The following is a 15116-nucleotide window of genomic DNA, read 5'->3' on the forward strand; positions in this document are numbered from 1 at the left end:
CCTCAGCCGAAGGCAGACCCTTAACGACTGAGCCACCCAGGCGCCCCTCTCTCTCTTATTTTTTGTAAGAATTTTTGAGAAGAACTGGTATTAACTCTACTTTCTATGTTTGAAAGAATCAACCAGTGAAGCCATCTGGACCCGGGCTTCTCTTTGTGAGTCATTTTTTATTACTAATTCAATCTCGTTTCCTGTTACGGCTCTATCCAGATTTCCTATTTCTTCCACTGTCATTTTAACAACCACTTATGATCTGTCAACCTCACGATGGCACAGGTAGTACCTTGCACTCCCAAATAGTGAAACTCTTGACTCACTCACCTGAACTACAATTCCTCTATTGCTGACAGGGAAACTGAGGTTATATTACTTTTAACAATCTGTCCTGATTTCAGAGAGCCAAGCCTAAACTGAACTCCCTCACCCCTTTCTCAGATGCATTACTGGTTGCTAGAATTCTCCCCATATTTTCTCATGAACAAATGTGGCTGCAAGTAAGCTGAGCAACAAGGTCATGTGCTCTAGTGACAAGGAAACGAGAAACCAGAGAAACACTTTCCACTCCCTTGAGGGATTTGATGAATTGTTCCATAACCCCTCCCACCAGGCCTGTTCTCCTAATCCAGCACATTTTCTATGTGACATTTGCAAGTTTTCCAAAGGTACCATATTTGTCACCCTCTTCTCATGTACTCAAAAATAATAAAGCAAAATAATGAGACTGCAGGCTGGAAGCAAATCATCTACCTGTGTGTCACTGACAAATTTTTTAACCTTCCTGCACTTCAGTTTCTTATCCATAATGTAGAGATGACAATAGTATCTACCCCCAAAGAGTTGTTACAAGTAAATAATACATGTACAAGTGTTGGAAAGCACATCTGGCACCTTTATGTACGATATCAAAGTAAACCATGCCGCCCACAAAACACACTTGATTTTACCCTCTAAAATAGTTCCAGGTTGTTGGAATGTAGAAAGGAGTACCTTTTCTACACTCTCTACACTGAATATAAGCTCTAAGAACTGAAATTACATAGGAGATGACATGAGAATAATGTCTCCATTCTCAAGGAAATCAACCTGGCAGAAGAAACAATGGATGGGAGGAGGTAGAGCATCATAATTAAAAGCACAGCCCCTGGAATCTGGTAGACCTATGTTCAAAATCTGACTCCACCTTATATTGGCTGTTACCTTGAACAAGACGCTTCTCTAAGCTTCTGTACTCATTGGTAAATGGGGGAAAATAATACTAACTCTAAGGAGTTTTGATGAGGATTAAGACAATATTTGTAAAGTACCTGGCACATAATGGCCACTGAATAAACAGAAACCACTTTGATTAGTTTTCTTAAATGTCATTTTAATAAACAAATGTGTTCAACAGGTAAACAACTAATACAGAAACAAGGACCTCATGTTGGTCCAGGGGTTCCCAATCCTGGCTATACATGTGACTCATCTGGAGAGCTTTAAAAAAGTAAGTTTGCCTACGTTGCACCTAAGACAAACAGAATTACACTCTCTGAGGTTGGGGCCTGGACATCAGTTATTTTTATTTTATTTTATTTCATTTTTAAAAATATTTTATTTATTTCAGAGAAGAGAGAAATCCCGCACATGCACACATGAGCGGGGAGGGGGGGGAGACGGGGGGAGGGATAGACTCTCCAGCAGACTCCATGCTGAGCGCAGAGCCTGACACAGGGCTCAATCCCACGACCCTGATAGCCTAACCTGAGCCAAAATCAAGAATCTGACGCTTAACTAACTGAGCCACCCAGGCACCCCTGGACATTAGTATTTTTAAAGGCACTTCAGGTAATTCCAATGTACAGCTGGGAGTGAGAACCGTAACAGCTAGCCAGAAAAGAAGTCCCAATTTTTACCAACTGAAACTAATTTTATTGATTAACATCTACTCTTCTTACAAAATAAGCCCATCAGATCTGGCCTCTTAAATGAGAACTACTATTATCTGATGATGAAATGGAAGCTAAGAGAATCTGAACAATTTATTTCTGGAAGAAGCAGAGAGCCAGGTTTAAAAGTCCAGTCAAGCCCTAAAGCCTGTACCTCTTACTTAGATGCATCTCTAACTACCATTATTTCCTCAGCATGACTGCAAACCTAGTCATGACATTCTCCTCATTAAAATCCTTTATAACACTTACCCCTTAGGATAAAGCCCAGACTCCGTAGCAGGAACACCTAACTTCAGAATCTGGCCCCACAGTGTGCATGGTGAGGATGAGTCACGTACATTCAGATGGCTCTGGTGCCGGTCCAAACAGCCAAACCACCAACCACCCAAGGAGACACCGCTCAATCTCAGGGGCCAGGCAACTTGGCCAACAGGGAACAGTGTTAATACTAAAGAATGCAATGGGAATGGTGGCCCCTGAAATTGTGCAACATGGCAAGACTGCTGGCTCTGTTTTTCTTTCTAGCATCGTCTCTCTCTGATCCCTTCTCTCACTTTATCACTTTAACAGATGCTTTCCCCTCTGCATGGCACACTGATTCCTAATTCTGCAGACTTCAATGTAAATGTCACTTCCTGGAGGAAGTCTTCCCCAACCACCACCACTACCACACTGTCCCACTCCAGATTCAACACGCCTCTGTGTCTTCTACAGCGCCCCATGGTTCCCCCAGAAGAAATCTCACACCTTAGTGCTCCTGAGTGCAAGGACCATGCTGGTCTTGCTCACTAACTCCCGCCACCTAGAAAGTACCTGATGTATGGTGGAGTGAGGAGGAGCCCAGAGGCAACATGGAGAAGCTGCTCTGTAACTGTCTTACAACAAAAAGTTATTCTCCGAACTCAGGTCTCCAGTTCCACCTCTGGATGGTGAATTGTGTGCCCAATGCTAAAAACTGTTGAATCTGGGTGTTGTGTATACGATCATATATTCTTCCTATTTTTTAAATAAGTTTGCAATTTTTCATAAAAAGCTTTTAGGGAAAAAATAAAGTGAGTTCTGTCTCCATCCTTAATCCTGCCTTTCTTGCTATTATTTAGCCAAAGGATATGCATCAACAACCTGTCATAACCACTTTCCCAGCATCTGATGGCAGGGCCATCAGACAAAGAATACAAACCTGTTGGCAGTATAAGAAAGTACTAAAGAACCCTAGGGTCAGCCAACAAAAAGCAAGAGCCTTCTGCCAATAGCCAGAAACTGGATTGCAACAAAATGCTGGGACTCCGTCAATTTCCTTTTACAACCTTTCCTACAGGAGAACAGAACTGCTGTTCGGGTCTAAAAACAGGAAGAAGAAAAGGATGCTCGAAAGAGTGAGCAAACTGCAGAAGAGAGCACAGTGGTGATCTATTAAGTCAGGGGAGCTGTGTTATATAAATTCAGCTTGTTCAGGTGCGGGCCTAGGAACCAAATCACCAACCGGCCAAGCATGCTCAATTCCAGCAGCTACCTAATGTGCACAAGAGAACACTGTTAACACTGAAGAAAAAGTCCCCAATCACGACAGCCATTCCCAAAGGACTGTGCACCATACACGGTTCTCTCTAGAACACTCTGACAAGGATATTAACTTTTCAAGTTCAGTTGATGAAGAAAATAGAATCAAACCCCTCACTTCCTATCCTGTTCCCTCGTGAACGTTCCCGAGGCACGGGACTGTGATGTCAGTGCAGCTGACCTAAGCTCTGACACTTGCCATTACCTCTTGCTGCTTCTCCTCATTGGGGTACGTGTCTACAAATACTCCCAGCCCCACAAATTTGTCCATGTTTCCAAACACAGGCCCTAGAGAGAGAGAACAGATGATGAACAATGAAATAAAGCCAAGAGTTGATAAAGGAATAACACATCACTATGATGGAGGAAAAAGTAAAATTCAATTGACTCCCAGGCCTCTCTTTAAGATGAGAAAACATATGTAAAAGCACCCAGCGACGTGCAGGGCCTGTAACAAGCACCCAGTAAAGTGTGTAGCTGTTTGCTGTTGAAGGCAGGGGAAGAGAGAAGTCCACTGCAACGCTGTTCAACACTACAGTTGTTCCCTGGTCCAAACCGATTGCTAAGGCGCCCCGTAAGAATTCTGCTTCACGAACGCCTGGTGCCAACTATGCCCCTGAGAGAGAGCTGAATTCCCAAGCTCCACTTCTCGTTGCAAAAGAGATCAGGTCAAATCAGGTTGAGTTTGCCACGTCCTTGGAGCAACGGCCCCCGCGCAACTCCTGACTCAAGGAGTTCTGAAACCGTTCACTGCGCATGCTCAGAAGTCAGCTCACCCAATCACCTTGTTCCGGAGAGCCAGTACCTTCCCCCAGCCGACAGGCCCCTCTGGCCTCAAAGGGAAACCGGAAGGAACTAATAAGCAAGATCTTGCCCCAGGATGAGTCAAGTTCAGACCCCATTCTAGAGACGAGACAGGCTGGTCTTCATCCGCAGACATCAAGGGAGTGGGAGAACTGCTGGCACTGTGGGGACGGATGCTTCTCAAAAAGAGGGCACATGAGAAAGCAGGCCTGTGGCACCCCACACAAGAGCACCCGGGGTCCCAATACCTGGCTGCATCCGATCCTTCGTGTACCAGATTGCCAAGCCATCCCCATGCAGATTCTTCTTCCCTTGTCCGTGGATTTTGAAGTGTACCTGCAACTCCCAGTCTCTCAGGAAGCATGGCTAGGGTGAAAAAGACACTGGAATCAATGAAGAGCATGAAACGTGAAATCCCTCAAGCCCTCATAGCGGTCTAGAGACTTGGAAAACCTAAGTTCAGGTAACACGACGCGAAGGGTTGAAACTGAAATCTAGGACTTGCTGAGTGTTTGTGTCATAAAATTAAACAGGTTGAGCTGTCCAGCTGCATATGATATTTAATATGAAAAGTGAATAAGCCTCCCAATGATCTTCAATATCTCCCACAGAAACAGGACAGTACTCCAAAGCTGGAAAAGACAAGAGACTGCTAAATTAGACTACTGTGATCTTACAGGAAAGCATCTCAGCCTATAGAGTACAGGTGGCTGAATTAACACTCATTTGCAACTTCCAGATCACCCCTCTGACAGATTCTAAAAAGCCTGGATTTCAAGAAAGGTCAAAGCCTCATTCATTACAAAAGAATTAAAAAAAAAAAAGAAAGAAAGAAAGAAAAGCTAAGTCATTATGCAAAGGTTTCCAGGAATAATTAGCAGATGTGTAAACAACTCTAATTAGCTAGAATTGACCCTACGCCAAGCTAAGGAGCAAGCCAGAATTCCCCAAGAAGGGAAAAGTTACAGTCCCCCAAAACCTCATGCCCATGGCCAAGAAGCATAAATGCACCAAAGGAGAACACCACCATCCCCATCACAGGGACAGCCTCTGCTGGAAAAACATTAAGGAGGTGGGTACTAATCAGACTCCTGTGTTTGTTCTTTGGGGTTTTTTCTTTAACTGTGTATCAAAAGCTTGGAAAAATGGAGAAGGAGGTAAGTGGATGGTTAAGTGCTCTAAATAGCTGAATACTTTCAGGGAGAGAGCAGAGTAGGTATCTGGCTTAGAGAGGCTCCTGATTAAAGGTCACTATGAAGAAAGAAGGGAATGAGGAGCATATAGGCCAACAGGATTCAGCCAGAATCTTTAACAGATTGTTCCAGCTCCTGAGCAACATATTGCTAGATCATTTCTGGGAAATCTTCCAGAAGTGTTAGTATTAGGAACACAAAGTCAAATGAAAGGGGTGAAGTTACTTCTGAATTCACCAAAGAACCCCGCAATCTCTGATAGCTTACCCTACCGTGAGGAGCCCAGTCCCTGTGTTGTCATTCTGGGTTCTCCTCTTTCTACTGTTTCACTTAGATTTCAGGACAAGAGTGAAATTCCGTGGCAGGAAGCTGCCCCACAGCCAGTGGGTAGGTATTATTGCCCCTGGGATGACAGGGCCGGAGAGGTTCGCACTGAGCCAAGGGGTGTCTGCCACTTATCCTTGGCTTCCTCTAGCACAGAGCCGTACACCTTTGCTCAGGGCTGTGTCTCACAGAGCTTCTGAGACTTGGCTGTACATAAGAGTCACCTAGGGAGTTTTTAAAAATCCCCATGACCACAGGCATTAACTCCAATGGACAGCCAAATTTGAGAACCACATCCTATTCAAATAACTCAGAAACAACTCCAAAGCTCATTCTGATAGTCAGACGACAACAACAACAACAAAAATACAGTATCAGAGAATCTGAAAAAGGGCAGGATAACTAGATCCTAAACTAGAACTGCTGCTAAAAGAGTTATGTAGAGACAGCTAGCAAGACAGCAGCAAAGCATCTAGCCCTGGACATAATCATTTACTAACCAGAGACCCCCATCAATGAAACTTATAACAGATGCATAATGCAACAACACACACTTCTGTAACCATTTTAACTTTCCAAAGCTTTTCATGTCTATTGTCTTATTTTCACAATAACCCTAGTGAGCACGTAGAAGGTATTACGAAGTTCAATTGGCAGATGGAGAAACTGAGCAATGAGAAAATTAAGTAACAGCGAGGGTTCACAGTGGGTCTGTGATACAGCTAGATCTGGAACCCAAGTCTGTCAACTGCCAGCCCCTTTGCCTGTTCTACCAGAACACACCGCCCTGTACTCTGTCCAAGAATGAGTTCAACACTACAATCTGGGTTAAGAAGCCAGCTTGCACAAATAGCTCATGTAGACACTTCTCTTACCCCTCTGTTCTGTTAGAATTCTCTGCCACATAAAATGAACAGGGAAAAGAAATTGTTCTCTTTGTTGAGGTTCACTTAACTATGACCATGAAAAGCTGTATCAAAAACCATGAAAAAGTTTAGTTCTTAGCTTATGAGAACCCAAGAGAAAGTATTCAAGGATGCCAAGGTCATTCCCAAAAGTAAAGTGGTTGTAGAAGATTCAGAAAGAGCCCTGGAAACCAAAAAGAAAGCATCATCTTACACTTGTACAAAATCACAGTGCAGCCACACCAGGAATACTGCATTCACTTCTTGCCGCCATACCTCAAGGAAGACAATGTAGCTAGAAAAGGTCCAGAGAAGGACAAATAAAATGACCAAGGGGCTCAAAGTGGCTTTCACATGAAAATAAAATTTAAAATTAGACTCTTCAAAGTGAAATAACAAGGGCAGATACTGGGATGAAGTTTAGGATAAATTTAAAAGAGCAGTCTTCCACTTTACAAAATAATTAAATGTGAGTTAAATTGTTAACCTCCAAGAATACTACCAGGTCAATCAGGAATTAAAGACATTTCATTTTTTTTTTAAAGATTTTTTATTTATTTATTTGACAGAGAGAGAGAGAGAGAGAGAGAGACAGCAAGAGAGGGAACACAAGCAGGGGGAGTGGGGGAGGGAAAAGCAGACTTCCCGCTGAACAGGGAGCCCGATGCAGGGCTCGAACCCAGGACCCTGGGATCATGACCGGAGCCAAAGGCAGACGCTCAACCGACTGAGCCACCCAGGCGCCCCTAAAGACATTTCAGAAAACACAGTGGGTGTTGAAAACAACTGGGTGGCTCAGTTGGTTAAGCATCTGCCTTCAGCTGGGGTCGTGGTCCCAGGGTGCTGTCCCACATCGGGCTCCCTGCTCGGCGGAAAGCCTGCTTCTCCCTCTCCCACTATCGATCCCCCTGCTTGTGCTCTCTCATTCTCTATCAAATAAATAAATAAAGTCTTTAAAAAAAAAGATGTTTCAGAAAACACAATCAAAATGGATTATTTGCTATAACTGGAGCAATCGAGAGCATTTCCCTACATATCTGATTTCACTATGAAGGTCATCACATTCTCTGAAATGAAAATCCTTGATATCCACAGAAGACAGAGCACTGGGGATAAACAGTAAAACAGCCACTGGTAAACTTTTTAGGGCTTTTTGGGTCACCAACACAGGAGGGAGAAAGATTCTTACCACCCGGTTCCACAGGGCACCCTGTTTACTTTGCATATCTGGGGTAAGGCGGATATACTGGGTCATCACCATGGCATTGCCCATCAGATTCCACAGTGAGGAACTGCCTGTGCCCACACCTACGGGGAGGAAGTAGATCAGTTCACACTCTTCAACACCAACCCATTCTGAAACCACCACGGACCCTCCTAAAGCTGGAGTCATCATCTTTTTCTCCCTTTCACGACACTCGATCTCCTACCTTCTGTCTTTCATAAATCTCAAATCTTTACCATCTTGACAGCTTTCTTTCACAAAGCCCTTCTCAGGTGAAGACCCCAGAGCACATCAGAGCTATCATTTTATCCATGCCTCAATAACCCTAGCTCAGATCCATTCTTCCCATTTTATATGTAAATTTTAGCACCAGAAAAGAAAAAAATTTCCCCAGTTCTACCAAAAAGAGCTTGACTCTCAGGCCTCTGGGGCTTAATCACATTCTTTCTTTAAACAATTCAAGTGTGAAGGTACTTCTCCCAGTACCAATAGAGGCTATAAGCCTCTTGCAAGTGAGAACTTTGTGTCTGAACAATCCACAGTAATAGCAGAGACAGCATGGATGAGGCACTGGATATATCTGCTGAGGGAATAAATGATCACCCTTAGCAGCCGTGTATACACTCTTGCACTTTGAGTTTGTATTTGTCCGCTGTCCCACACTCCAGTGGGGAAACAGACTTGTGTGAGTTAAGCCATCTACACTGATTTGGTCCTCTCTGTAGCTGACTATATAAATTTTCTGGTCGATAAGCCGTGCCTAAGAGCCTATGAACCCTAAACAGAGCAAAGCTAACCAGCCTCCTTCATCAACAGGGCTCCTGAACTGGAAAACAGGTGTTTTAACCGGCAATAGAATTTTATCTTCTTTCTCAGTCCGGCCAAGTTCTACCCCAGTTCTGTCTCCTGCTTCATTTCTAGCACATCCATAGCTCCATTGGGAGACCGGCTCTTTGCTAGTGGCCTTCAATCACTACCCACCATTTGCAGCTCTATCCCTTCCCATATCCCTCTTGTCCAACTCGAGCTCCTCTTTGTCCAGGCCTAACGCTAGTGGCATCCGAGCCCGGCTTCGACCTGCTGGAAACTTCCAAAACGGGGGGGGGGGGGGGGGGGGAGAGCTAACCCCTGCCCTTTGGACCCGTGGCTCCCAAACGCGGCGTTCCCCGTGGGCCCCCACCCACCGCCCGCAGTTTCCTTAGGGCCACGAAGCCTTTCGCCACCCCCGGTCTCCACCGCTGAGCTCAGGTCCCGGAGCCCTCCCCGTGCACGACCACCTCGCCCCGGGCGCCTCACCCTGGTAGGGCTTCGACAGCGAGTGCTCCCGTTTCAAGTACTCGAACGTTTGACCCGCCCCGACTTGCCGTGGCCCCTGCCCAGATCCCAACAAAAGGAGAAGGAGCAACATCGTGGACCCATTCCGAGCCGACACACGCCGCCGCCACCGCTGCCACCACCCAGAGGATCCCAGAGTCGCCGCCATCTTTCCCACTGCCGTCCCCTCATTAAAAGCCCGCCCCGTAGCCCTAACCATTAGCTCAGGGAACCATCTGCCCCGGGTCCCATTGGCTTTCCCCGAGCCCCCGCCCCCGCAGGTGAGCATCTCACCGATTGGCTGGCTTGGGTATCAGTTGCCTTGCCAACCCAGGAAAGGGGCGTGGCCTAATGCCTGGCCTCCTTTATTTGCATTTGTCCTGCACTCCACTAGGCCTGCTGGGAGACGTAGTGATTTCCATTTTCTCTCTGCGTTCTAGAGTAAATTTAAAGAGATAAAAATGTTGGGGTTCCTGGGCGGCTCAGTCCTTAAGCGTCTGCCTTCAGCTCAGGTCATAATCCCAGGGTCCTGGGATTGAGCCCCGCATTGGGCTCCCTGCTGGGCGGGAAGCCTGCTTCTCCCTCACCCACTCACCCTGCTTGTGTTCCCTCTCTCACTATGTCTCCCCCGTCAAATAAATAAATAAAATCTTTAAAAAAAAAAAAAAAGATAAAAATGTTTCTCCCAGTTTCACGCAAACGTTCTATCCTCTCTGCCATAGTACCCTCCTGTCTGTGCAGAGCTATCCAGATGTAGAACTGAATGGAGAAATAGACAATCCACAATTACTGTAGCTGGACAATTTTCAGGAAAATTATCAAATTTCTAAAAGACTTGAACAGAATAAAGAACTTGACCTGATGACATTTATAGAAACTCCACACAACAACAGCAGAAGACACATTCTCTTCAAGTGCAAAAGAAACATGTAATAAGACAGCCTGGGCAAAACCAGCAAAAAAAAAAAAAAAAAAAAAAAAAACAGCTCCACAAATTTAAAAGAAATGAAAGCACACAAAGGATGTTCTCCTATCATGACGGAATTAGACTAGAAATTGACAACCGAAAGATTTCTCAGGGGCACCTGGGTGGCTCAGTCGCTAAGCGTCTGCCTTTGGCTCAGGTCATGATCCCAGGGTCCTGGGATCGAGCCCCGCATTGGGCTCCCTGCTTCGTGGGAAGCCTGCTTCTCCCTCTCCCACTCCCCCTGCTTGTGTTCCCTCTCTCACTGTGTGTCTCTCTCTCAAATAGATAAAATCTTTAATAAAAATAAATAAATAGGGACGCCTGGGTGGCTCAGTCGGTTAAGCGGCTGCCTTCGGCTCAGGTCATGATCCCAGGGTCCTGGGATCGAGTCCCACATCGGGCTCCCTGCTCGGCGGGAAGCCTGCTTCTCCCTCTCCCACTCCCGCTACTTGTGCTCCTGCTCTCGCTATCTCTGTCTCTGTCAAATAAATAAAAAATAAATAAATAAATAAATAAATAAAAAGCTCCACAAATTTAAAAGAAATGAAAGCACACAAAGGATGTTCTCCTATCATGACGGAATTAGACTAGAGACTGACAACCGAAAGATTTCTGAGAAATCCCCCAAATATTTGGAAATTAAACTCACTTCTAAATAACCCATAAAGGAGTAGGAAGTGCTGAACGACTGCAGGGATTCTTCTAAGAAATGGAACAGGGTAACCAATCCTTTACCTGGATGGCACAGTAATGCACACAGAAAAGTGTGACACCTAAAGAGTGAGAGTCATCCCAGCTTCCCACCTTTTCCCCACCAGTTCCATCACCCAATCAATCAATAATCAAGTCCTGATGATGTTATTCCTAATCATTTCTCAATGCCACCACATCCTTTCCATCACTTGCTTTGTCTTTCTCCCAAACCACAACACGTGTCCCAGCTGTTATTCTGATCACCATCATCCACACAGCCACCCACGTGATCTAAACCATCTAACCATGCCATTTCCTGAGTGTCGGGGGTAAATGAGTTGATATTGGTAAAGCTCTTAAATAGTGGCTGGCACGTAGGAAGCACTAGATCATCATCATTATTATTATTAATCGAGCCCTTGATGGTTGCCATCACCTGTGGGGAAGAGATTCAAGCCCCTCAACTTGGCAAACAAAGCCCTCTGCCACCTGGCCCTGGCCCTTCTCTGGCTTTATTGCCCACAGCTTCCTTTCTTCATCTATTTGCTCCAGCTTTCCCTCTTCTTTCCTTCTCCCCAGCCCACTTCCTCTTGGAGGCCTTCCCTGACCTCCTCAGGCAGTGGCAGTTGGCCCACTCTGAACTCTCAATGTTGCCCAAGCACATTTCTTACACAGCTCTCACCAGGTCTGTGTCTGTCTTCCCAACAGGCCTAACCAAACTTAATTCTCTCTTTCCTGAACATAAATATATTTAATAACAGAAATGAAAACTGTCAGGGCACCTGGGTGGCTCAGTCGGTTGAGCACCTGCCTTGGGCTCAGGTCATGGTCCTGTGGGCCTGGGCTGGAGCCCCATTGGGCTCCCTGCTCAGTGGGGAGTCTGCTTCTCCCTCCTCCCCCCACCCTGTGCTCTCTCTTGCTTGTGCTCTCTCTCAAGTAAATAAATAAAATATTTAAAATAAATAAGTAAATAAATAAATATAAATAAAATGAAAAACTGTCACAACCATATGGGTACCTGGCTGGCTCAATCGGGGGAGCATGTGACTCTTGATCTCAGGGTTGTGAGTTCAAGCCCCACATTGGATGTAGAGGTTACTTAAAAATAAAATCTAAAAAAAATTTAAAAATAAATAAACTGTCACAACTACTGATTATTTATGCACTCCACACAAAGTAGATGTTTAGTGATATGACATAAGAAATTGCAATGAACCTATTCACATCATACCTTAGCTTTTAAACCATTCGTGGATCCCAATTACCATAGGATAAAATCCAAACGCCTTAGTGTAGCATTCAAAGCTCTTCAACCTGACTCAAATCAGGCCGTACCCATGTCTATTACAATGTGTGTCACTCTGAATTATGTAGCTCAATTAACAGATTATGTGTTTGTCTCCCTGGCAAGGCTGGAAGCTCCTGGACCACAGGAGGCAGATCTTACTCATTTCCTATCCCAGGCCTCACCTACTTCCCCATTCCCTTACCCATCACCCAGCACATAGTAGGAGTCCTAACTGTTTTGAATAAAGTGATTTCCATTATATTTCTCTGTCAGCTGGAATTTTTTTATTGTGGTAAATATACATAAAATCAAATTTACCATTTTAACCATTTTTAAGTATATAGTTCAGAGGCATTAAATACATTCACGTTGCTACGTGACCTGTCAACTGGATTTTGGATAGTATCTCAGCATACCTCATTGTAAAATTCACTGTAATGAAGAAAAGGGGGATAAAGGAGAGGGTGTGACAGACAAAATACACAGGACAATAAATCAGATGATTTTGTTCAGATTGTTGCAATAGGCGGAATGCCCATTAGTGAGGAAAGTATCAAAGAGAAGGAAGTGGGGGGGCGCCTGGGTGGCTCAGTTGGTTAAGCATCTGCCTTGAGCTCAGGTCATGATCTCAGGGTCCAGGGATCGAGCCCCGTGTCTCCCTGCTCAGTGGGGAGTCTGCTTCTTCCTCTCCCTCTGCCCCTCCCCCCATGTTCGCGCCCTCTCAAATAAATAAATAAAATCTTAAAAAAAAAGAAAGAAAAGGAAGGGGACCTGGTGTTACATAGAGGCAGGTAAACAAGGGAGTCGTCATGAAGGAGGATGGAAATGGTTTTATCCGAGTCACCGAGGAAGGGCAAAAGTGGGTCTTATCTCAGAATATTCTAGAGCAGGATAGTCCTTTGAAGTTAGCCATTTCTCAGAACTCAAAATGGGGTGAGAGGGGACACAAAACGGTGAGGGGATTTCTTGACTGTAGCTGCTTTCCAGAAGTACAGGGTTCATATAAAGTTGAACACTGTTAAAGTCTTGAGGGTGTACAGGGAAAGAGAAAAAGGAGACAAGTCCTCCTCCCACACCGCCCTATACACACATAGAAGCACCTTCTGATAGTTAGGTCAGGTCTTGACCCACCATCTTCCAGCTGCTTAATATTCTCTTTTTCTCCAGAGAATCATTTCCCATGATCTAAGGCTATACATCTCCAGGGTGGGAGCATTCATAGACCATATGAGTTGTGCATTCCAGCAGTTCTGGATGATTCCTCTAGTTTCTTGGCTTCAAAGCCAAACAGGTACCTCCACTTAGGAGCACCTTGAAGCCCAATGCCCCTAACCCACCCCATGCCAGAGGCTGCAAGGCAGCCTCTTGGCCCCATCCTTTCCTCTCCCTTTGCCTTTCACTTCTAAACCTTGCCATTCCATTTAAATCCACCCTCGTCCCAAACTTAGGACCCAAAGCAGGGCCTAACATCAGCCTTCCCAAAGCCAGGTAGACCATTTTTTCCTCCTCAGAGGTCTGGATTAGGACTTGGGATTAGGTCCATCATCAGCTCTAGAGTGGCAGCTAACCCAGCCCCACCCCAGCGCCTGCCCCATTCCCCCCCAACACTCTCCCCACCCTTCGACCCCCCGCACCTCCAGTTCTCCAGCAGACCCTAGTGCACAGAAGGGGACAGGAGCTCGAACACTAACTAGCCAACTACTTTCCAGTGGCAACTTATAAATTCTGGCCTCCCAACAAGCCACAATTGAATAGTCTGGAGTGCTTGGGGCACACAGATGTCTGGGTCCCACTCCCAAACACCTGATTCGTAAATCTGGGGTACGGCCCAGGGATTTGGGTTTGAAAATCTCTCCCCAGAGAATGTGATATGCAGCCAACGTCCAGAACCACAATGCTTTCACATCCAGTATCTCATTTTGACCTCTCATTGACCTGGCGCCCTGGGCAAGAGAGGCATCACCACACTTTTTTTTTTTTAAGATTTTATTTATTTATTTGACAGAGAGAGACACAGCGAGAGAGGGAACACAAGCAGGGGGAGTGGGAGAGGGAGAAGCAGGCTTCCCGCTGAGCAGGGAGCCCAACGCGGGGCTCGATCCCAGGACCCCGGGATCATGACCTGAGCCGAAGGCAGACTCTTAAGGACTGAGCCACTCAGGTGCCCCGGCATTACCACACTTTAAGATTAGGACATCTGTACTCTGTTCATAGAATAAATTTCAAACAGGGTATAGCACCTGAACTTAGAGGTAAAATTTTGAGGTTTGTTTTAAAATACTCTGGAAGAGGGGTGCCTGGTTGGCTCAGTCGGTAGAGTCTATGACTCTTGACTTCTGCGTTGTGAGTGTGAGCCCCATGTTGGGCTTAGAGATTACTTAAAAAAAAAAAAAAGAGGGGTGCCTGGGTGGCTCAGATGGTTGGGCGTCTGCCTTCGGCTCAGGTCATGATCCTGGGGTCCTGGGATCGAGCCCCACATCGGGCTCCTGGCTCAGCGGGAAGCCTGCTTCTGCCTCTCCCACTGCTCATGCTCTCTCTCTCTCTGTGTCTCAAATGAATAAATAAAATCTTTTAAAAAAAAAAGAAAAAAAAATACTGTGGAGGAAAATCATGTGTGTGTTAGGGAGAGAGTAGGATAGATGAAAAAAAAGCAGCAAGATCTTGATAAATTTGAAGCTGGGTTATGGGGATATGGGGATTCCCTCTGGGTTTATGTGTTTGAGAGTTGCCATAATAAAAAACCTTTTTAAAATCTCCCTTGGAGATGATTACGAAATGTGCTGGGTATGCATTTGTGGTGCTTTCTAAAATTTCCTCCAGGGAACGAAAACTGTAATTAACTGTAATCTGTAAAGTTCATTGTGACCCATCCAATATAATGTCATAACTAAAAAAAGAGGAGTCTGCAATCTAGA

At 45.3% G+C, this 15116-nt stretch overlaps 1 protein-coding gene across 5 annotated transcripts in view; it reads right to left on the minus strand.

Moving 5' to 3' along the window:
• LMAN2L (lectin, mannose binding 2 like) overlaps positions 1 to 15116 on the minus strand; it is a 44041-nt gene that overhangs the window by 17062 nt on the left and 11863 nt on the right. For 2 of the 5 annotated variants that reach the window (XM_032397313.1, XM_032397312.1), the window contains exons 1-4: positions 9236 to 9422; positions 7904 to 8022; positions 4541 to 4658; positions 3694 to 3776 (exon numbers count right to left, since the gene is read on the minus strand). In XM_032397313.1, the coding sequence (XP_032253204.1) occupies positions 3694 to 3776; positions 4541 to 4658; positions 7904 to 8022; positions 9236 to 9422 (507 nt within the window). Of the gene's footprint in view, positions 1 to 3693; positions 3777 to 4540; positions 4659 to 7903; positions 8023 to 9235; positions 9423 to 15116 lie in introns of those variants that run through there. The other 3 variants (XM_032397317.1, XM_032397316.1, XM_032397314.1) reach the window with 2 other exon arrangements.

This window comes from Phoca vitulina, unplaced genomic scaffold (assembly GCF_004348235.1).
Source record: "Phoca vitulina isolate PV1807 unplaced genomic scaffold, GSC_HSeal_1.0 scaffold98, whole genome shotgun sequence".
Classification (NCBI taxonomy): domain Eukaryota; kingdom Metazoa; phylum Chordata; class Mammalia; order Carnivora; family Phocidae; genus Phoca; species Phoca vitulina.